The sequence below is a fragment of the Panthera leo genome, chromosome D1 (assembly GCF_018350215.1).
Source record: "Panthera leo isolate Ple1 chromosome D1, P.leo_Ple1_pat1.1, whole genome shotgun sequence".
Lineage (NCBI taxonomy): Eukaryota > Metazoa > Chordata > Mammalia > Carnivora > Felidae > Panthera > Panthera leo.
This window is the reverse complement of record NC_056688.1, coordinates 71,004,856-71,026,550: the sequence shown is the minus strand read 5'-3', so window position 1 is coordinate 71,026,550 and position 21,695 is coordinate 71,004,856. Positions and strand designations below refer to the sequence as shown.

The following is a 21,695-nucleotide window of genomic DNA, read 5'->3' as shown; positions in this document are numbered from 1 at the left end:
CTCTATCCACCCTTACCCTGCTCATGATTGCTCTCAAAATAAATAAATAAACATTACAAAATAATTGTAAGGAATCTCTAAAGATAATAATATATCAGGCATTTGTAATAGACATTTGGTAGATATTCTGTGGCTGGAGATCCTATGAAGCACCTTGTTTTAATAGGTAGATATTCCACACCTGGAGATCCTGTGCAATACATCTTCCAAATCTGGGGATATCCACATACCAAATGGTGAGCTCAAAACAGTTGAACAGCCAAACTCTAAGGTTACCTAACTGGCTGGCTTCATCTCCACTGTATTTGCATTAGAAATACAGAAATGAGAAGCTGAAAATATTCTCAGATGATAGAGCTTGCTTCATATATGGGGACCTGTCCTCTTGATATTCTCTCATTGGAATATTTTTCCCCAGATTTCTCTCAGCCTTGCCTCCTGTGGTAAGCAGAATAATTATCCCTCCACCCCATATGTCCACTTCTTAATGCCTACAATCTGTGAATATGTTAGATTTCATGGCAAGGGGAAATAAGGTTGCAGGTGGAATTAAGGTTGCTAAACAGGTGATTCTGTGATGGAGAGATTACCTGTATTATCTATATAGGCCCAATGTAATCAACAAAGGTCTTTATAAGTAGAAGAGGAAAGCAGAAAAGATAGATCCAGTGTGAGAAGGACAGTCTGATGTTGCCAGCTTTGAAGATGGAGGAATGGGGACACAAATCAAGGAATGTGGATAGCTGGAAAAGGCAAAAAAACTGATTCTCTCTTAGAACCTGTAGAAGGAATGCAGCCATAGCAACACCTAGCATTTAGCCTAGGAAGACCTATTTTGGACTTCTGAGCTCAAAAACTGTATGATAATAAGTTTCTCTGTGTGTGTGTGTGTGTGTGTGTGTGTGTGTGTGTGTGTGTTTTAAGCCACTGTTTGTGGTAGTTTTTACAGCAGCAATAGAAAACTAATACATCTCCTTATCATTTCATCTAAGTTCAAATGTCATCTTCTTAAAGAGACATTTCTTAATATCTCACACCTGCTAAGGTATCTCACTACACACTTATTTTCATTTGATTATAATTATCTAAAGTTTTGTTGTTTTTTTTTTTTTTGAGAGGGAGACAGAGACAGAGCACCAGCAGGAGAGGGGCAGAGAGAGAGGGAGACACAGAATCCAAAGCAGGATCCAGGCTCTGAGCTGTCAGCACAGAGCTCGATTGCGGGGCTCGAACTCACAACTGTGAGATTATTATGACCTGAGCCTAAGTGGGCCCTTAATGACTGAGCCACCCAGGCACCTCTGATTATAATTATCTAAAATTATTTTCTGTTTATTCCTCTTCCTTTTCACAAGAATGTAAATTCTAGGAGGGTGAAGACTTTGTTGCTCTTTTCACCTATGTATCTCCATTGCTTATGATACCACTACATGATAGACATCCAATAAATATTTGTTGCATGAATGCGCCTTAAGCTAACGACCGTAACACTCTTGCCACTGCTGAATCACAACTAGAAGACACCTGTTAGAAGAGTCCCATGCCTGGGTAGGTCCTATGTTGCAAGAAACTGCTCAATAGAAAGCAGGAGTAGAAACATACCAAATGGGAATTAACAAATAAGCAATCAGTTGCTTAATTTTAGCTAATTTAGAAAGCTTGAAGACTAAGTACCATCCGTGGGCAACTGCGGCCTAATGAGTCCTCTGCCAAGAAGTAACCAGTTTGGGAAGACCAGAAAGGGGTGAAAAAATACATGATTAATTCAGGTTACCTACATATTCCGTAATCACAATCCTTAGATCACACACAAAAATGCCTCATAATGACCAAGGGACAAATGAGTAAAACAGGGCAGATTATTTTCTTTGTATGTTGATGAATCAGTTCTCAAGTGGAAATTTTTAAGATTATCAGGTTTAGCTCAAAACTGAATTCGGATAATCTTTGAAATTTTGTCACTCTTAAATAGTTTGTTTAGAAGTTCCTTATTTAATAATTCCTAAAAAGACTCCCTCAGAAAGGGCTGGCAGCAGCCCGGTGGGGAAGGCTGTCTCCTTCGCCCTGCCCTGGGGTCAACACCCTGGAAAAGGCCTTCAGGAGATCGCCTAAGAGCCACGCCCAGATCCAAAGGCTCGCACCCGCCTCTGCACTGTAGACTCTGAGCGGTACAGAGCTGGGAGTAAATGTCGGGAGCGGCCAGAGGACTCTACGCTCAGCCAGCCAATGGCCAGGGAACGGGGGCGGGACCTCGGGATGTCCGGCCAATAGGAGCACAGCGGGGCAGAAGGGCGTCCCCACTCCACGGCGGTGGGGGTTCGTAGCCCCAGCCCCGGGCCCGGGCAATGTGGGGCCCTCCGGGTGCCGAGGCGTGCGTGGCAGCGCTCGGAGGCGTGCTCTTTTTGCTGTTCTTCGCGTTTGGGATCCGCCAGCTGCTGAAGCAGAGGCGGCCCACTGGCTTCCCTCCCGGGCCGTCGGGGCTGCCATTTATCGGCAACATCTACTCGCTGGCCGCCTCAGGCGAACTGCCCCACGTCTACATGAGAAAGCAGAGCCAGGTGTACGGCGAGGTACAGCCCGACGGGCTACGGGCAGGGAGGGCCCGGGTCTACCTCCCTGGGTCTACCTCCGGGGTGGACCTGAAGGCGGCTCCCGGGCCCGAGCTGTGGTCCCCAACCCTATGTGCAAGTGACTTGAAGGGAAACCCCGCCCAGCCAGAGTCCCCACCCTTCCAAAGCCCAGCGGGATCCAGCTGGGCCAGGCCCCCAGCAAGGGCGCGGAGGTCGTGCTCCCACGCCTGCGCGGTGGAGCTCTGGCCTTCTTTTCTTTTCTTTTCTTTTCTTTTCTTTTCTTTTCTTTTCTTTTCTTTTCTTTTCTTTTCTTTTTTTCTTTTCTTTTCTTTCTCCTCTCGCGGGAGTTAGGCGTGTATTCGGTTCTACCCACGGATTCTCGCGAAAATGAGGCTTTCGAAGTGTAGGTCCAGGTTAATGTTTTTAACAGGAAGTTCCTGAATGTTTGCATCTGAGGATGCCTGGTCTAGGCATCTGCTGGGGTGGGGGGGGCCGGGGGGGGGGGTAAGAAAGCGCAGGTGAAGGCCCTTGGCCAAGATGCGCTCTTGAAAATTAATTGTGAAAGCGAATGAATTTATGACTAAAAATCGACGCGGAGGCCTACAGCGCAGAGTGAGCAGTGTCGCCCTGACCAGCCAGGCGCATCTTCTTAGAAAACACTGAGCGAGGTGCCCTCTGGTAAACTCACGACCAACCACAGGGCCAACTTCCGGCCTCTCCCACTAACCACTTACAGTGTCTCCCACTGTCTAGAGAAGGAAAGTTTGGCACAGAAATGCTGAGTGACTTGCAGACAGCAGCTAGGCCCCTCCATGCAGGGGACAAGGCTGGGAATCAAGCTTGTGATTGGAAAGGTGTCCTGACCCCAGAAGGAGACAGAAGTTTCCAGAGCATCGGCCCTGGCTGAGCTCACCTGTTATGTTTCGAATCCATCCATTCCTATGCAGCAGGAAGCTAGGCTGTGTGCCAGGTGCTGGAGATGTGGTGAGGAAGGCAGACACGGCCCGATTTCAGGGAGTTCGAGCCCACTGAGAGAGCAAATCTAAGTATCGACCACAAATTGTGAATGCTTAGAAGGAAAAGTAGAGTATTGCTGTCTGGCAATTGTGGTATTTCAGGTTGGAGCTTAAAACCTTATCTGAACCAGTGTTTACAAGAATTACCCTGGATTTTGGTACCTCGGTAACCGTTAACGTTGTTAAAGGGTAAGTGGACTTAGGTAAAGCAGATGTATGTAGTTCTTACATTTTTTTGTCAGCCTTCCGGTTCTCCAGGAGTTGAGTGTATTTCTGTGATTTCCATTGAGTGTATATGAGCTCTGGTGTGTGGGTACAAAGCATCATGAATTCTTTTTTTTTTTTTTTAACTATTTATTTATTTAGAGAGAAGGAAAGAATCCCAAGCACACTCCACACTGTCAGTGCAGAGCCCATTGAGATCGTGATCTGAACCAAAACCAAGAGTCAGACACTCAACCAGGCACCCCTATTCTAGAGACTCTAGAGACTCAACTGAGCCAACCAGGCACCCCTATTCTAGAGAAATCATAAGATGTGAAAGGAGGCATGAGCCTAGCAGTTGAGTCCTCTTTTGTCAGATAAAACTGGACTTTTTCCTCTCTGAATTTTAATTTTTCCTCTTGTGTAATGACAATAATGACTAGAAACAGTTAACTGCTTCTCAAATGTTCTTGGTTATAAATTGCAGAACAATTTATTAGGTCTACAACATAAAAAGTATATTTAAGCTAATTATGTGAAACACTGTCTTGCAGAATAAGAAGTTGTTTTTCATATATAAATATTTGAACTGATAGGATCATTGTATTTACAATGAACATTCTTTTCCAGAAGGGGGTAACCTGAGTTTCCTATCAAAATAGATTACAAATTATACAAGACTTCATTTTGGGATAAGTAGATCTGGTTCAATGGATTTAAGAATTTGGCATGAGTAATTCGTTTTATTGCTGTCACGACTGTTTGAGGTGACCATGGTTCTTTACAAAGAGGGCAATTTACTGGAGGTGATAAAATCAAGTAGTGCTGTTAAGTACAGGAAGAACAGAGGAAGAGAGGAGAAAAAATGAAAAGGATGTATGCATTGAAGAGTAGATAACTGTTTGCCTGACTCTGCCCTTACACTTAAGTTGAAAACTACCTAACATATTGAAAACCACACCTAACATACTAATTCTTTCAGCTATGACAACATTTGATCCTTTTTTTTTAAGTTTATTTATTTGTTTTGAGAGAGACAGTGCGAGTGGGGGAGGGGCAGAGAGGTGGGGGACAGAGAAAACCAAGCCGGCTCCGCACTGTCAGCACAGAGCCTGACACGGCTCCACCTCACAGAACTGTGAGATCATGACCTGAGCTGAAACCCAAGAGTCAGACACTTAACTGACTGAGCCACCCAGGTGCCCCTGATTCTTTTTTTTTTAATTGTAGTTGACACACAATGTTAAATTTTAGGCATAACGTGTAGTGATTTAGCAATTCTGTGCCCTGTGCTAGTCTCACCACAATGTGACTACCATCTGTTACCATGCATTGCTATTCTAGTACCATATTCCCTATGCTGTACCTTTTATTCTCATGACTTACTCATTCCATAACTGGCAGCTCGTACCTCCCACTCACCTTCACGCATTTTGTCCATCCCCTCATCCCCTCCCCTCTGGCAACCACCAGTTCTATGTATTTATGGGTCTGTTTCTGCTTTTGTCTTGTTTTTAGATTCTACATATAAGCAAAATCGTATATGTCTTTCTTAGCATAATAGCCTCTGTGTCCATTCATGTTGTCCCAGATGGCAAGATCTCATCTTTCTTATGGTTGAGTAATAATAATGTGTACATTGTATCACGTATTCATACTTTCATATATTGATGGACATTTAGGTTGCTTCCGTATCTTGGCCATCATAAATAGTGCTGTCATGAACATAGCAGTGCATGTATCTTTTTGAAACAGTGTTTTCAATTTCTTTGGACAAATACCCAATAGTGGAATTAGTGAATTGCATGCTATTTCTAATTCCGATTTTTTGAGGAACCTTCATACTGTTTTCCACAGTAGCTGCACCAATTTACATTCCCACTAACAGTGTACAGGGGTTCCTTTTTCTCCACGCCCTTACCAATATTTGTTATTTCTTGTCTTTTTGATACTAGCCATTCTGACAGGTATAAGGTGATATCTCATTGTGGTTTTGATATGCCATTTTCCTGATGATTAGTGATGTTGAGCATCTTTTCGTGTGTCTTATGATGTGTGTGTCTTATGTGGAAAAATGCCTATTTGAGTCCTCTGCCCATTTTTAATTGGATTATTTGTTTTACTGGTGTTGAGTTGTATAATTTCTTTATCTGTTTTGGATAGCAAACCCTTATGGGATATACAATTTGCAGATACCTTCTCCCATTCAGTAGGTTGCCTTTTCAGTTTTCTTTTTTTTAAATGGTTTCCTTTGCTGTTTACAAGTTTTTATTTTTTGATATAATCCCAATAGTTTATTTTTGCTTTTGTTTCCCTTGCCTGAGGAACATATCTATAAATAAATTGCTAAGGGAAATAACCAAGTGAATACTCCCTATGTTCTCTTCTAGGATTTTTATGATTGTAGGACTCACATTCAGGCCTTTAATCTAGTTTGAGTTTATTTTTGTATATGGTTTGAGAAAGTGGTCCAGTTTCATTCTTTGCATGTATTGGTCCGGTTTTCCCAACACCGTTTGTCTTTTTTCCCATTGAATGTGCTTGCCTCCTTTGTTGTAGGTTAATTTTATATTAATGGGTTTATTTCTAGGCTCTCTTTACTGTTCCATTAATCTGTGTGTCTGGGTTTTTTTTTTTTTGCCAGGATCATAGTATTTTGATTATTATATCTTTGTAGTATATCTTGAAATCTGGGATTGTGATACCTCCAACTTTGTTTTTGTTTTTCAAGATTGCTTTGCCTATTTGGGGTCTTCTATAGTTCCTTACAAATTTTAGGATTATTTGTTCTAGTATTTCTAGTTCTGTGAAAAATGCTGTTGGTATTTTGATAGGGATTGCATTAAATCTTTAGATTGCTTTGGATGGTATGGACATTTAAACAGTATTGGTTCTTCCAGTCCATTAGCATGGAATATCTTTCCATTTGTTTGTGTCATCTTCAGTTTTTTTATAAGTGTTTTATAGATTTCAGAGTACAAGTTTTTCACCTCCTAGGTATTTTATTATTTTGGGTGCTATTATAAATGGAATTGTTTTATTAATTTCTTTTCCTGTTACTTCATTATTATGTATAGCAATGCAACAGATTTTTGTATATTGATTTTGTATCCTACAGCTTTACTTATGCATCTATTACTTCTAATAGTGTTTTGGTGGGGTCTTTAGATTTTCTATGTATAGTATCATGTCATCAACAAATAGTTTTACTTCTTCCTGCCAATTTTGGTAACTTTTATTATTTTTCTTGTTTGATTATTCTGGATAGGACCCCAGTACTATGTTGAATAAAAGTGGTGACAGTGGACATCCTTGTCTTGTTCCTGATCTTAAGGAAAAAACTCTTAATTTTTCATCATTGTGTATGATGTTAGCTGTGGGTTTGTTATATATGGACTCTATTATATTGAGATATGTTCCCTCTAGTTGAGAGTTTTCATTATGAAGAGATGTTGAGTTTTTTCAGATGCTTTTTCTGCATCTGTTGAGATGATCATCTCATTTTATCCTTTATTTTGTTAATGTGGTGTATCACATTGATTGAGTTTCAAGTATGAAACAGCCTCGCATCCCCGGAATAAATTCCACTTGATAATTTTAATTAATTTTTAAATTTGGTTTGCTAATATTTTGTTGAAGATATTTGGTTCTGTGTTCATTGAGGTTATTCGCCTGTAGTTTGGGGTTTTGTGTGAGTGTTTGTGTGGTGTGTGTGTTTGTAGTGTCTTTGCTGTTATTATCAGGGTAATGTTGACCTTGTAGAATGTATTTGGAAGTTTTCTCTCCTCTTCTTTTTGGAACAATTTGAGGAGAATAAGTGTTAACTCTTATTTAAGTATTTGGTAGAATTCATTTGTGATGCCATCAGGTCCTAACTTGTTTGTTGGGAGTTTTTTGATTAGTCATTCAGTGTCATTATTAGTTTATTATTAGTCAAAATCAGTCTATTCAGATTTTCTTTTTGTTTTGGAAGATTATATGCTTCTAGAAATCTATTTCCTCTAGGTCGTCCAATTTGACATATAATTTTTCATAGTAGTCTCATAATCCTTTGTGTTTCTTTGAAGTTAGTTGTTACTTTCCTCTTTCATTACTGATTTTGTTTATTTGGGTCATCTTTTTTTCTTCATGAGTCTGGCTAAAGGCTTATCAGTTTTATTGATCTTCTCAAAGAACCAGCTCTTGTTCATTGATCTGTTGTTTTTTTTAAGTTTCTGTTTCACTTATTTCTGCTCTGATCTTTATTATTTACTTCCTTCTACTGGTTTTGGTTTTTATTACTTATTTTTCCAGCTCATTTTGGTGTCAGATTAGGTTTTTTATTTGAGATTTGTCTTGCTTCTTGAGTAGGCCTATACTACTATAATCTTCACTCTTAGAACAGCTTTTACTGCATTCCAAAGATTTTGGCCCATTGTGTTTTCATTTTCATTGGTCTCTATGTATTTTTTTTTATTTCCTCTTTGATTTCTTGGTTGACCCATTTATTGTTTGGTAGCATGTTATTTAACCTCCATGTATTTATGTTTAGGATCCTCCTATTCCACCATCTTCCTCAGAAGTCAAACCTACTTTGAACAGGTAGATTGGTTATCTCCATTTCATTTAGTTCTTTTTCTCACATTTTGTCTTATTCTTTCATTTGGATCATACTCTCCTGTCTTTTCATTTTGCTTGACTTTCTGCGTTTGTTTTTATGAATTAAATGAATAGATACTGCTCCTAAACATGGGTGGAGTGGTTGTGCCTGGTGATTTTGGCTGGATGGCTGGAACTGTGGCTGATGTGGGCTGGAGGAATGAGTGCCATTCCTGGGCACTCTGCTGGAATGACTGGAGCTGCAGTGGGCATGGGCCTGAATAGTCCAGGGGATCTTCACACAGAGGGCTCCCTGGCAGGACAGCTGGAACTGAAGAGGTTGTAAGCCGATGGGCTCCTGGGGCTCTCCACACAGAGAGCACCCTGGCAGGACAGCTGAAGGTGAAGTAGGTGAAAGCAGGGATGGATGGGTGTCCCAGGGGGATCCCAGGACCCTGTGAGCAGGGGGTGCCCTGGCAGGGTGGCTAGAGCCGAGGCAGACATGCACAAGGAGGTCCTTGGGCCCTCTGCATCAGGGGTACCCTGGCAAGTCATCTGGAGCTGAAATGGTGTGGGCCTGGAGTATTCCAGGGTGCTTTGCACCTGTCACATTGGTGAGACAGCTGACTAGGGGTATCTTGGTGTGTGCTGTGCTGGGGCCTCCTTGTTGGGATGGCTTGGGCTGGTGTGGGCTAGGGGCCCAGTGCTCACTGAGGCTGCAGGCTGGCTATGGTGCCCAGCCCCTGCTCCTTTCTATGCTGTCAAGGTGGAGAAGAAATGTAAACCATGGCACTTGCCATTCCTGATTGGGCAGATTTCCAGCAGCTCCCCTGTCATTTGGCAGGGTTATAGGGCTAGTTTATTTATATTCTAGTTGCCCTTTTAAACCATGGGTTGTTGTTGTTTTTTTTTTGTCTGTGCCCCAGACAGGCAAGTCTGCTCTCAGCCCCTTAGTACTGTCCCTCCCCACCAAAATTCACAGCATTGGGGGTGGGGATTCCCTTTGTTATTGTGTCTCCATCTCTCTTGTCATTCTTTATGTGGTCGTCTTTTGTTGTATAGAAGCTGTTTTGGGATGGGGGGTGGGGGTGGCGCCTGGGTAGCTCAGTTGGTTGGGCATCCAGCTCTAGATTTCAGCTCAGGTCATGATCCTAGGGTCATGGGATTGAGCCCTATATCGGTCTCTGCACTGAGCATGGAGCCTGCTTGAGATTTTCTCTCTTTCTCTCTCCTTCTGCCCCTCTCTCCCATGTGCGCGCGCTCTCTCTCTCTCTCTCATTCTCACTAAAATAAAAAAAAAGAAAAAGCTACTTAGTTCTTCAGGAGGAATTGCTTTATAAATAGGTGTAGATTTGCTGTGGTTTTGGAGGAGGGGAGTTCCAGGTCTTCCTATATCTTTGTCTTGGACCCTCCCTGGCAACATTTGATCTTTATCTTAGTTGTGAAACACCCTAAAGGTCTCTCATTGCATTACTGGTATTTTGCAATTCTGATGAAGTCTTACCATTAGTACAAGTTGTTAAATACTATACCTTTTTTGAAAGTAGGAGGAGACTATTATCTCTTACACTTCTGAGAGGCTGTGCAAGTTGTTTATAGGGCTTATTTGTAAATAGAATCTTATTTTTCCACTCTCTTCTTAATTTGGAGATGTGTGCTCACAGAAAAAGCCTGGACTTGAAAACTGCGTGTGAGAAATGACAGTCACCTCAAGTGACACTTACTTTTATGTAATCTGTGAATTCAGTTCTTTTTTTATAAATCTTGAAGGGAAAATAACCAGTACTGGGGTCTCATACATTCATTTTAAAGGTAATCTTAAATGGAAATATACCACATCAAGAAGTATCATTTCCTTGGCGATTCACTCTGAATGTGTAAGCTTCTGCAGTGACTTTACTCTTAATCCAAATTTTGAGAAGCATTTCTTAGCTAGCAAAGGTAGTAAAAGTATTTTTTACAGATTATTTTCAAGTAATGAACGTAAGGACCATAAAACAATTCCTTACTTTAAGACAAGTAGATTTGGCTGCTTATTGACATATTTACACAGAAAGCATTTATTGAGACTTTCATGCAAGGCACTGTGTGAGATTCTTTGGAAGGTTCAGAAGATGAAAGATGAAATCCCTGATTCTGTGGAGTTTATAATTTAGGAGGCAATCAGGAGACAAGAACATTCCTGGTTTCTGGTTCAAGGTAGTATTAAGTAAGTGCCACAGAGGTATCTCAGCTTGTGCTGTGGTGGTTCAGAGGAGGGAAAGAGGGAGAGTGCACCAAGAAAGGCTTCAGTGGGGGTGTTCCCTAACGACTTGGTATGGTTTGAACAGTATGGCAGTGATGGGAGGCATCTCAAATGAGAAGACAACCCAAGCAGATGTGGAAAAGTGTGTGGCAATCATGTTTCATCAATGACACTTTCACATACCTCTCCTCCTAGTCCTTCACCCATGATATTGTATAATAGTGTGCATAAATGTATGTCTCTACCGCCAGTCATTAATTCAACATATATTTAACAATTGTCAGCCTCTGCTCTGTACTGTCCTGGGGTGAAGATAATAGTAGCAAACACAACTGTTTTTTGTTTTTTGGGTTTTTTTTTTTAATTTTTATTTTTTTAATTTTTTTTTAATATTTATTTGAAAATTTATACTTTGAAATGAAAATGCTGTGCAACTTAATTGTGTCATCCATAGGGTGGTTATGAAATTTCTTTTTATTTTTATTTTTTTTCAATATATGAAATTTATTGTCAAATTGGTTTCCATACAACACCCAGTGCTCATCCCAACAGGTGCCCTCCTCAATGCCCATCACCCACTTTCCCCTCTCCCCCAGTCCTCCATCAACCCTCAGGTTGTTCTCAGTATTTTAGAGTCCCTTATGGTTTGCCTCCTTCCCTCTCTGTAACTTTTTCCCCCCTTCCCCTCCCCCCTGGTCTTCTGTTAAGTTTCTCAGGATCCACATATGAGTGAAAACATATGGTATCTGTCTTTCTCTGTATGGCTTATTTCACTTAGCATAACACTCTCCAGTTCCATCCATGTTGCTACAAAGGACCATATTCCATTCTTTCTCGTTGCCACGTAGTACTCCATTGTGTATATAAACCACAATTTCTTTATCCATCAGTTGATGGACATTTAGGCTCTTTCCATAATTTGGCTATCGTTGAGAGTGCAAACACAACTGTTAAAAATCCCTGCCCTAGTGTAGCTTACATTCTCCTGGGGGCTGAGCGGAGGGGGGGAGATGGGCAATATAAATACAATAAGTGAAGTAAATAATATGCTGGAGTACAGAGTATGAAATAAACTAAATTAAGGCAAGAGAGAGGAAGAATGCTAAGGGATGAAATTTTAACTGGGTTAGAGCAGGCCTCACTGCAAAAAAGAAGGCCTTTGAGCAAAAGCTTAAACTATAAGAATAACCAGGGAAAGAACATTCCAGGCCAAGAGAACACTTACAAAGGCCATGAAGTGGGAGTATGCCATGTCAAGAATCACCTATTACAAGACAAGTTGAGAGGCTGTTATGATAACATAGGGAGAAAATGAAGATGGCTTAGAGTGTCAGTGATGGAAGGGTAAGAAATTATCATACACTGTTTATATTCTGAAAATAGAAACAACATGGCTACTAAGAAGTGACATGGGGCTGGAAAGAAAAATAAGAGTCTGCCTGGGCAGCTCATGGGCAATTTGGGTCCTGAAGAGCTGGAAGGGTGGATGGAGTGGTCATTAACTGAGACAGTGAAAAATTGTGGGCAGAGCTGGTTTGTAGGGAAGGGAAGAAACTTAAAGTTCATAGACTAACTTCTAGATGAGAAGGAAAGTGTTTCACAAACCTTTATCAAAAATCCTTGAAAACAGCATATAACAGAATAGTTCAAATAACAGTTCAGATAACAAATTCCCCAGTTTTACCCTCAAATAGGGGACCACATTTTTGAGGAAAAGTGGATTGTGTAACAGTCTTCTCAAGCCATGGCTCCTCCTTGGTTTTTATAATCCATAGTGTCCACACCTGATAGATGGCTGTACCCTGCACTATGACCCTCATGTTTGTTCTCCCTCCCTATTAAGACACTTTTCAGTCGCAGGGTTTTCTACCATCCTGTGAAATCACCAGTCTGCTTTTTTTCCTATTTTCTAATGCCATTCTTTCATGCTGTGATACTGTGATTTATAATAAGAAATATATATTTGGTCTTTGTCCCTTTCCTGGAATATACTTCCTAAAGTCCTTGGAATTTCCTAAGTGATTAAGGTGTCTTTTGTTATTCTTAACAAGCCCCTTTCAACCACATGGGAGTTTATGCTAATGAAGTAATTTTTTGGAAAGATCCTAAAATGGGAGTTTATTACCAGGAGAAACAAGCCTGATTAGAGGGTTGGAACTTTCAGTCACGCCTCCACTACCTCTGGGGAAGGCAGAGGGCCTAGAAGTTGATTCCATCACCAATAGCCCATGTTAATCATGTCTAGGTAATAAGGCCTCCATAAAAATGCCTGAATTACAGAGTTCAGAGAGCTTCCATGTTGGTGAACAGGTGGAGGTGAGCAGAAGATGGATAGCATGCCTGGGGACAGCATGGAAGCTCCACTCCCCTTACCCCATACCTTGCCCTATGTGTGTCTTCCACGTGGCTGTTATGTCCTTCTATAATAGGCCGAGTTATGTCCTTCTATAATAAACCATTCATCTAGTAAGTAAAATATTTTCCTGAATTCTGTGAGCCACTCTAGCATATTAATCAAACCCAAGGAGGAGGTCGTGGGAGCCTCTGACTTAATAGCCTTTTGGTCAGAAGCACAGGACTTGGGATGGGCACCTGAAGTGGAGACAGGCAGCAGTCTTGTGGGACTGAGCCCTTAACTTGTGGGATCTGACACTATCTCCAGGTGGATAGTGTCAGAATTGGGTTAAATTCTAGGACACTCGGTTGGTGTCCCAGAATTGCTGAGGTGTGGAAAACCCTCACGTCTGGTTGTCACAGTGTTATAGGAGAATATTGGGAATAGAGGAGGCACACAGGAGGTGTTTTTTCCTTTATAGCTGTTAAAATTACACTGCTGGGAAATGACTTCAAGATCATTCCATTACTGCTTTGGGAGCCGAAAGAGTCCCACCTTTTGCTCAGCCGGTAGCCGTTCCCTTTGCGCTGAAACTCTCACACTGCCACTTTTGACTGATACCACTGCTTGTCACACACAGTCCATGCTACTTCCCCAGGGTTCTAGTGTTCCTGCTGCTCAGTTGGCAGAACCTATCCTGTGCCAAAGACTCTGTTGCTCAGTTGGTTGCTTCTGTTACAATTTGGAGATTATTTGGAGGTTTCATCACTTTTTTTTTTTCCCAGTAATTACTTCCGCTGAACTTATGTTCTCTGCTAAACCTCCTGGGTTTTTTGTTTGTTTGTTTGTTTGTTTGTTTGTTTTGTTTTTTACGAAGTCGTGTGAACCATGGTTAAATCTGCTGTACTTATTTGCACCGAGATGAGGCTTGACTAAGTATTTTGGTTCTAAAATGCTCTCAGCCAAGCCCTGAGAGGATGAAGATAAGCAATCTTTGCACCCCACTGATAAAGTAGCATTGCTCCCTCGCTGGACTAGTCTCTTATTGTGGACTAGCTAGACTACAGAGGTGTTTCATTGTACATGAACCTGAGGTGAAGCACCTGAGGAACTCCAGCAAGGAAAGGATGGCTATTCTGTCTTGCCTTCCCCTTAGCTGAGCGGCATCCACCTGTGCCTATGTGGTAAAGGCCTTTTCTCCAAGGTCACATTCCCTGAGAGGACCTCCTTGTTGACTTCATGGAATTCAGGGACCCAAATACAAATGAGCCTAGTTATAATATGTTCATATTTCAAAGTTATCTCTCAAGTAACCCCGTCCCCTACCTAAGGTTGGAGTAATAAATAATATGTAGATGGTGTTGCTTCCTCACTTATCTTGGAAATAAAAAGAGATCCCTAGATATCATTGAAGGTATTAAGTTGGAATGAATCTTAAAAGAGCATCTAAATCAAGTACCATGTTTTCTCGGGCAACCCTGAAGCCCAAAAAGGTTAAGCGTTCTGCCCAGGGTCCTACATTTGTTTAATGACAAAGCTTAAACTAGAACCCAGGCTTCAGGAGCCCAGTACTCTTTTCATTACACCATTTATAAGATTATGTCTCCAGGCACTGACTCGGTAATGAAATCATAGTGTTTGATACGCCTTGTAGAGAGAAGGCATTCAAACCATTGTCAGTTGAGTAAAAGATCGTTCTGTTTTCAGGGAAGTAACAAATGCTGGGAGAGCTGGACTTAGCACATGTGGATTTCCATGGTTATATTGGTCCATACATTTTGCCATTTACATGTTGTTGTTCTCTTCTTCTTTAAGATCTTCAGTTTAGATCTTGGAGGAATATCAACTGTGGTTTTAAATGGCTATGATGTAGTAAAAGAATGCCTTGTTCATCAAAGTGAGATTTTTGCAGACAGACCATGCCTTCCTTTATTCATGAAGATGACAAAAATGGGAGGTATGTGTATTTTCACTTGTTTAGTGATTTACTATTTTAAATTACATTCCTTATTCTATGTAAATTTAGTACATAGAGTTTGGATTCTGTTGTACTGAAAAACAGGAAATAATCAGTTAATTTAGGTTATAGAACCTCGTATTTGAAGACCTTTCAGGTCTGACAGCCATATTTTAGACAAATTCATGCTAATACTATTGTAGTAATCCAGTCTGTAATATTATAAATAATGTTTTAAAGAATTAACATTTAATAATATCTTCAAGTTTTGTGAAACAGGTTAGGAATACACATATGTGCATGCACACTTGAATCAAAAGTATTTTTTAAAGCCTGTCTTGAATACTTGATGACATTTTTACTATCATTTTGCTTCTAGAATATGAAGCAGGCTTTCTTAACTACATATGTAGTTAATGACATGTAAATGAAGAATTGTGGGATTTGTGTAAAGGACTAGCTTCTGTTTGATTTAGTGTTGATCAGTGTTGGGTGATTCCATATTCAACAAGAGAGAAAGGCTGAAAGTTAATAGATTGGTGAGCAGAAAGCCTAAACTAGAATGTTGAAGTCAGATACAGTGGTTTTAATACTTAATAGTCTAAGAGTTATACAATAATGGTGTCCAATATTCTCTAGTTTAATGAGAGCTTCACACTTAATTTCAAAGAAAAATGTAACAATATTTTGCTTACATAGACTAAAAATAAAGACATTGAAAAGAAAATAAAAATTAACCATATATTAAATCTCAAAACAAAAAAACTAATGCAAAGAAAATACCAGTTGTAAAGGACAAATTCTCAGGCCAGAGTACAATGATATTTGAAAGCAATAAAATAAATAAAACACAAATTTCCAGCCTCTTAAATACTCTTCTCAATAATAATTAGGCCAAAGAAGAAATTATACCACAATCATAATAGGAGACCTTTAAAGAAATTGTGAAAATGAAAGATGATGTTAGCAGAGCAGTATTTGGGATAAAGTATAATACTATATATTTTTCAAAGCTATAGATTTATAGTTTGGACTGTTTTTATTATAAAGAAAGTTAAAATAAGCATTCAACTTGATGTGTCCAAAAAACAGGAAGACAAACAGAAGTAGAAAATTATGTGTTATTTTAAGATACATATGCACTGAATTTGAAACTGGGAAATGAGAGCCACCATTAGCCCACTCTTTGAGTGAAAGTTGCCCGGTAGGTGGGCTCAGCCTATGCTTGGCCAGTGTAGAGTTATAACAAGGCTCCTCTGAACCTTTTTGTACATGTGTCTCATATGCATACATCTCTCTGGGGCTTGCTTTCATCCCAGTGCCTTTGCACTAGCTGTTCCCTCTAGAGCAGTGATCTTTCCCTGGATATCTGCTTGGCTCACTCTCTCGTGTCCTATATCTTTACTTATGTCACTTTCTCAGTGAGGCTTTCCCTGACCACCCTGTGTCTCCATCTTTGCTGTATAATTTGTTTGTTTGCCTCTCCTCACTAGTATGTAAGATCCAGAGGAGTAGGGATCTCTGCCTCTTCCATTTACTGCTAGGTCTGTTACCTAGCACACTGCCTGGAACACAGTAGGTCTCTATAAATACATGTTGAATGAGTATTTGTTGAATGAATAGTCATCTGGAAATATAGAAAAGACAACTATGGGAACGTAAGATTATTACATAGCACTTCAGACCCCTTATGTATGGTTAATGTTATTATAAGCTCCAAATTCAAAAACTGTTGCTGAAATGTAAATTTCATAGGTACCTCATGTACAGGAGAATGTGACATTTTTGTATTAGGTACATGTATGTACCAGTTATGAATGAAATTTTAAATAAAGCACATGTTACATAAATGTATATGCTAAAGATGTTTTCCTCTTGATAGGCAACTTATTTTTTTTAACTTTTTGCAAATCACCTTTTAAATTCAAGTATAATTAACTACAGTTATTTTATAACTACAGTGTTATATTAGTTTCAGGTGTACAATATAGTGATTCAACAATTCTGTACATTACTCAGTGCTCATCATCATAAGTGTACTCTTAATCCCCTTCACCTATTTCACCCATCCCTCCCACCCACGTCCCCTCTGGCATCCACCAGTTTGTTCTCCATATTTTAGAGTCTGTTTTATTGTTTGTCTCTTTTTTCTTTGTTTTGTTTCTTAAATTCTACATATGAGTGAAATCATATGGTATTTGTCTTTCTCAGACTGACTCATTTTACTTTCATAATACCCTCTAGATCCATCCATGTTGTTGCAAATGGCAAGATTTCATTCATTTTTTTTTTATGGCTGATTATATTCCCTTGTATATATACCACATCTTCTTTATCCATTCATCCATCAGTGGACACGTGGGTTACTTCCATATCTTGGCTATTGTAAATACTACAGTAAATGTAGGGGTGCATCTTGATAGTTAAGTTAAAGGGAATATATTCCATAGTAGCAACATGAGAAGAGCAGAGTATACTGTGAAGACTGAAATTTTAAGGCAAGCAATATCAACATTGGAAGTTTGAGTTTCATGTTTGCCCTCTGTCCCTCTGTCTTCATTTGGGCTGCTTTAATAAAAACACCATATAGACTTAGTATCATAAACAACAAACATTTATTCTCACAGGTCTGGAGGCTGGGAAATCCAAGATCAAGGTGCCAGGAGATCTGGTGTCTGGGAAGAGCCTGCTTCCTGACTTATAGACAGATGCCTTCTCCCTGTATTCTCGCATAGCTGAGAACAATCATCTCTTCTTGTGTTTCTTGTAAGGGCACTAATCCAGTTCATGAGGCTCCACCTTCATGACCTCATCACCTCCCCAAAGGCCCAACCTCCTAATACCATCACACTGGGGGTTAAGCTTCAACATATGGATTTTGTGGGGACACAAACATTCAGTTCTTGGTATCCTCCTTTAGGCTTGAGTATTTCCACCACATTGACGCCTCATTCAGCTTTCCTTGGCCTCTTCAAGAGTTACCTTGTGTAACATATGCTTTTAACAGGAGGATGTCTGTATTCTAAAACCTAGACTCTTAATGCAGAAGATTCCTAATCCTTGAGGGATGATTTTCAGCTGTTTGTTTAGTCCAAGATAAAATTTTGCCCATGGAACATGCAGTCATTTGTCGTTTATAGATGAGGGGTATAGTAATAGTTAGAGAATACAGGTCTAGTTCACCCAGGATGAATTACATAAGACTGTCCAGTTTCATGTGGTGGGAGAATTACAGGTCTTTTCTGCCTGTCCCCAGATAAAAAGTAGACAAGCTTTATATGTTGACAGTATTCTGTGGCTAATGAGTAGCAGAGAACAGGGCTTAAAACCACTAGGTTTATAGAAAGAGAATTTGGAGAAGAATGACTGACCACCCTTTTTTACTCCATAGCGTTTTCAGGTGTTAGATACAGGAATGTTGGAATGATCAAATTTTTTAATACTTTTGTTTTTTCAGGCTTACTTAATTCCAGATATGGTCGAGGATGGATTGATCACAGAAGATTAGCTGTAAATAGCTTTCGCTATTTTGGATATGGTCAAAAGTCTTTTGAATCTAAAATCTTAGAAGAAACCAAATTTTTTATTGATGTTATTGAAACATACAAAGGTAGACCTTTTGACTTGAAACAATTAATAACAAATGCTGTTTCAAACATAACCAATCTGATCATTTTTGGAGAACGATTCACTTATGAAGACACTGATTTTCAGCACATGATTGAGTTATTCAGTGAAAATGTGGAACTGGCTGCCAGTGCCTCTGTCTTCCTGTATAATGCCTTTCCGTGGATTGGCATCTTACCTTTTGGAAAACATCAACAGCTATTTAGAAATGCAGCTGTGGTCTATGATTTTCTCTCCAGGCTTATTGAAAAAGCTTCCATCAACAGAAAGCCTCAGTTACCTCAGCATTTTGTTGATGCTTATTTGGATGAGATGGATCAAGGTAAAAATGACCCATCATCTACTTTCTCCAGAGAAAATCTTATTTTTTCCGTGGGTGAACTCATCATTGCTGGAACTGAAACTACAACCAATGTGCTACGGTGGGCAATTCTTTTCATGGCCCTTTATCCTAACATTCAAGGTGAGGATTCTGTTGACCATATAGGGCTGTCCTTACATTTAGGACTCACACATGTCTTAGAGTCTTTGGCTGTGTACAAAGCATTTTATTTGGGAATTTCTCCTGTACTAGCCGAGAAGAAAAATATTTAATAGTTGTAAAGAGTTTCACACATCTGTTCTCCCAAGTCATGTAAAAACCTCAGATAGGTCTTATTACACCTATTTTGTAAATGAGGGAAAAGGCTAAATGGCTGCCTTGCCCAAGTTCAGCCACTAGAAGTGGCAGAGCTGGGACCTGAACGCCAGTTTCTTCAAGTCAAATTTTATGTTTCACTATTTCCCTGGCTGAGAGTGATGTTATTCCAATTGTAGGGTTGTTTAATTTTTATTTGTCTTACTTTCGATTGTTAATTTTTTATTACTTTTAGTGTGTTTTTCACAACAAAGTTACTCAGAGCATTGGTTTCTGGTAGCACACAATATATGGCATATGGTCAGATAGAACTCCCAGATGATGAAAAATCTGAACCTGGTTGTCCCCATACCCTGTTGACTTATTATAGGTTATCCTTTGTTTTGTCCCAAAGAGAAATTACTTTGGCTATAATTCTAAGAATTGCATAATAACTTGAACACTTTTCCTCTGACAGGGCAAGTTCAGAAAGAGATCGATTTAATTATGGGACCCACTGGGAAGCCTTCTTGGGATGACAAATGCAAAATGCCTTATACCGAGGCAGTTTTGCATGAAGTTTTAAGATTCTGTAATATAGTGCCATTAGGGATTTTCCACGCAACCTCTGAAGATGCAGTCGTACGTGGTTATTCCATTCCTAAAGGCACGACAGTAATTACCAATCTTTATTCTGTACACTTTGATGAAAAGTACTGGAGAAACCCAGAAATATTCTATCCCGAGCGTTTTCTGGACAGCAGTGGCTATTTTGCCAAGAAAGAAGCTTTGGTTCCTTTTTCCTTGGGTAAGAGAACTTTCACAGGGGCATGACTTCAGGACAGAGTGTAATGATGGTTGCTCATGTATGACATCTTAATCTGAAGGATTCCATTGTAGAATTAAAGATTCCAACACCAGAAACACAACATTGATTCTCACAGGAGAGAATGGTTTAATTAGAAGTCATTTACACCTATTTCTACTCAACGCTTAATTTTGTAACTAGAAAGAAACTGTTGAGAAGCTCTGGCTTCTTCTGAAACTTTTTTGCTTGTGGATTTTGGCTTGTAAGCAAAACTTACAGAGCTAGAAGTCCGTAACAGGTAGCTTGAGAAACTGAGACCCAGGGGAAGAGATGACACCATAATTTGAAGTAAAATGAGAACACAGCTCTCTTGGCTCCTAGTTTATTATACCTCATCTCCAAAAATATGGCTTCTGCTGTGAAAAAATACACAGATCACAAGATCCATGGAAAATGGACTGAAAACTCTTCCTTTAATTGAGGAAGGGTTAACATTCAGTCATTTGAAATGAAATGAGTTTCTCCTGGATCTAGAGAACAAAATGTCATACCTCAAATTCAGTCTTTCATGGTGTATCTTGGGCTGTGTTGCAACATGAAAGGGAAGTGTGGAAGAGGATTCATAAGCTTACAGAAGTCCATGATCTGACAGAAGGTAAAGAAATGGGCTCTGAGAACTGAAGGGCCAATTTTTTATTCCTTTTAATAAACATAACTTTCTTTAAATTCCAGATTTCCTTAACGGTACCCACATATTAGATACAAATTTTGGTAAATATTGTGGATTTTTTTTAATGTTTATTTAATTTTGAGAGCGAGAGAGAGAGCGCGAGCAGGGGAGGGGCAGAGAGAGACAGAGACACGGAATCTGAAGCAGGCTCCAGGCTCTGAGCTGTCCGCACAGAACCTGGCGAGGGGCTCGAACTCACTGAGGCTGAAGTGGGACGCTTAACCAACTGAGCCACCCAGGCACCCCAATATTGTGGAGTTTTAAAAAAATATGTTTTGTTGTTTTGTTTTGCTTTGTTTTGTTTTTAGGGAGAAGACACTGTCTTGGAGAACAGCTGGCTCGGATGGAAATGTTCCTGTTTTTTACAACATTGCTTCAGAGGTTTCACCTGCATTTTCCACATGAACTGGTTCCAGATCTGAAGCCCAGATTAGGCATGACATTGCAACCCCAGCCCTACCTCATCTGTGCAGAAAGGCGCTGAAAGTGCGTGGATGTTTTCTGGGAAAAGGCTATCTGGTTGCCTTTTACCTCTGAACCTTGTTTATCTAATCAGTGTGTGCGTTTGGACAAAAATCACAGCATCATAAAGCCAAATGAACACAGGTGTGTCTTTGAAAACAGTACTAAAGCAATAATAAGCATTAGCTATGTTTTTTTTAAGCTTTTATGACTTCTAAGGCAGAATTATCTGTGGAGGAAAACAAAGGTGCAAATGACAGGTGTTGCTTAAGTAAGAAGGGCCGTGGATGCCCTAAGCAGAGCCTGACTTTTCAGCCTCTTGTTGAACACCACGTACTTCTCATCCTTTCTCAACTCCATCTTGCTCTGGTCCTGGGGTCCCTGTTTCCAAATGCCAGTGCCAGCCCCCTTCTGATTAGGTATCATCATTAATGGGTAGTGTGGTATGCGTCCAGTTTAATAGAGGACTAAAGGAGAAATTAGAACCCAAATAAAGGAGTTTGGAGTACAGAGGTATTTTAGACATGGTGGCAGATAATAGAAGAAA

The 21,695-nt window shown here is 40.0% G+C and overlaps 1 protein-coding gene across 1 annotated transcript; it reads left to right on the top strand.

Moving 5' to 3' along the window:
• Positions 1 to 2,345: 2,345 nt before the first annotated feature.
• LOC122200050 (vitamin D 25-hydroxylase) lies at positions 2,346 to 21,283 on the top strand. The gene is made up of 5 exons (XM_042905460.1): positions 2,346 to 2,570; positions 14,764 to 14,905; positions 18,363 to 18,995; positions 19,627 to 19,956; positions 20,995 to 21,283. Exons 1-5 carry the CDS (start codon positions 2,346 to 2,348, stop codon positions 21,168 to 21,170), a joined length of 1,506 nt encoding a protein of 501 aa, XP_042761394.1. The 3' UTR covers positions 21,171 to 21,283.
• The last annotated feature ends 412 nt before the right edge of the window (positions 21,284 to 21,695 follow it).

What these genes read in the sequence shown, in the direction of transcription:
- LOC122200050 (XM_042905460.1), top strand. Translation starts at nt 2,346, where the DNA reads ATGTGGGGCCCTCCGGGTGCCGAGGCGTGCGTGGCAGCGCTCGGAGGC. An exon ending in AGAGCCAGGTGTACGGCGAG is followed by an intron (nt 2,571 to 14,763) that starts GTACAGCCCGAC and finishes TTCTTCTTTAAG; the next exon opens with ATCTTCAGTTTAGATCTTGG. An exon ending in TTTGGTTCCTTTTTCCTTGG is followed by an intron (nt 19,957 to 20,994) that starts GTAAGAGAACTT and finishes TTTTGTTTTTAG; the next exon opens with GGAGAAGACACTGTCTTGGA.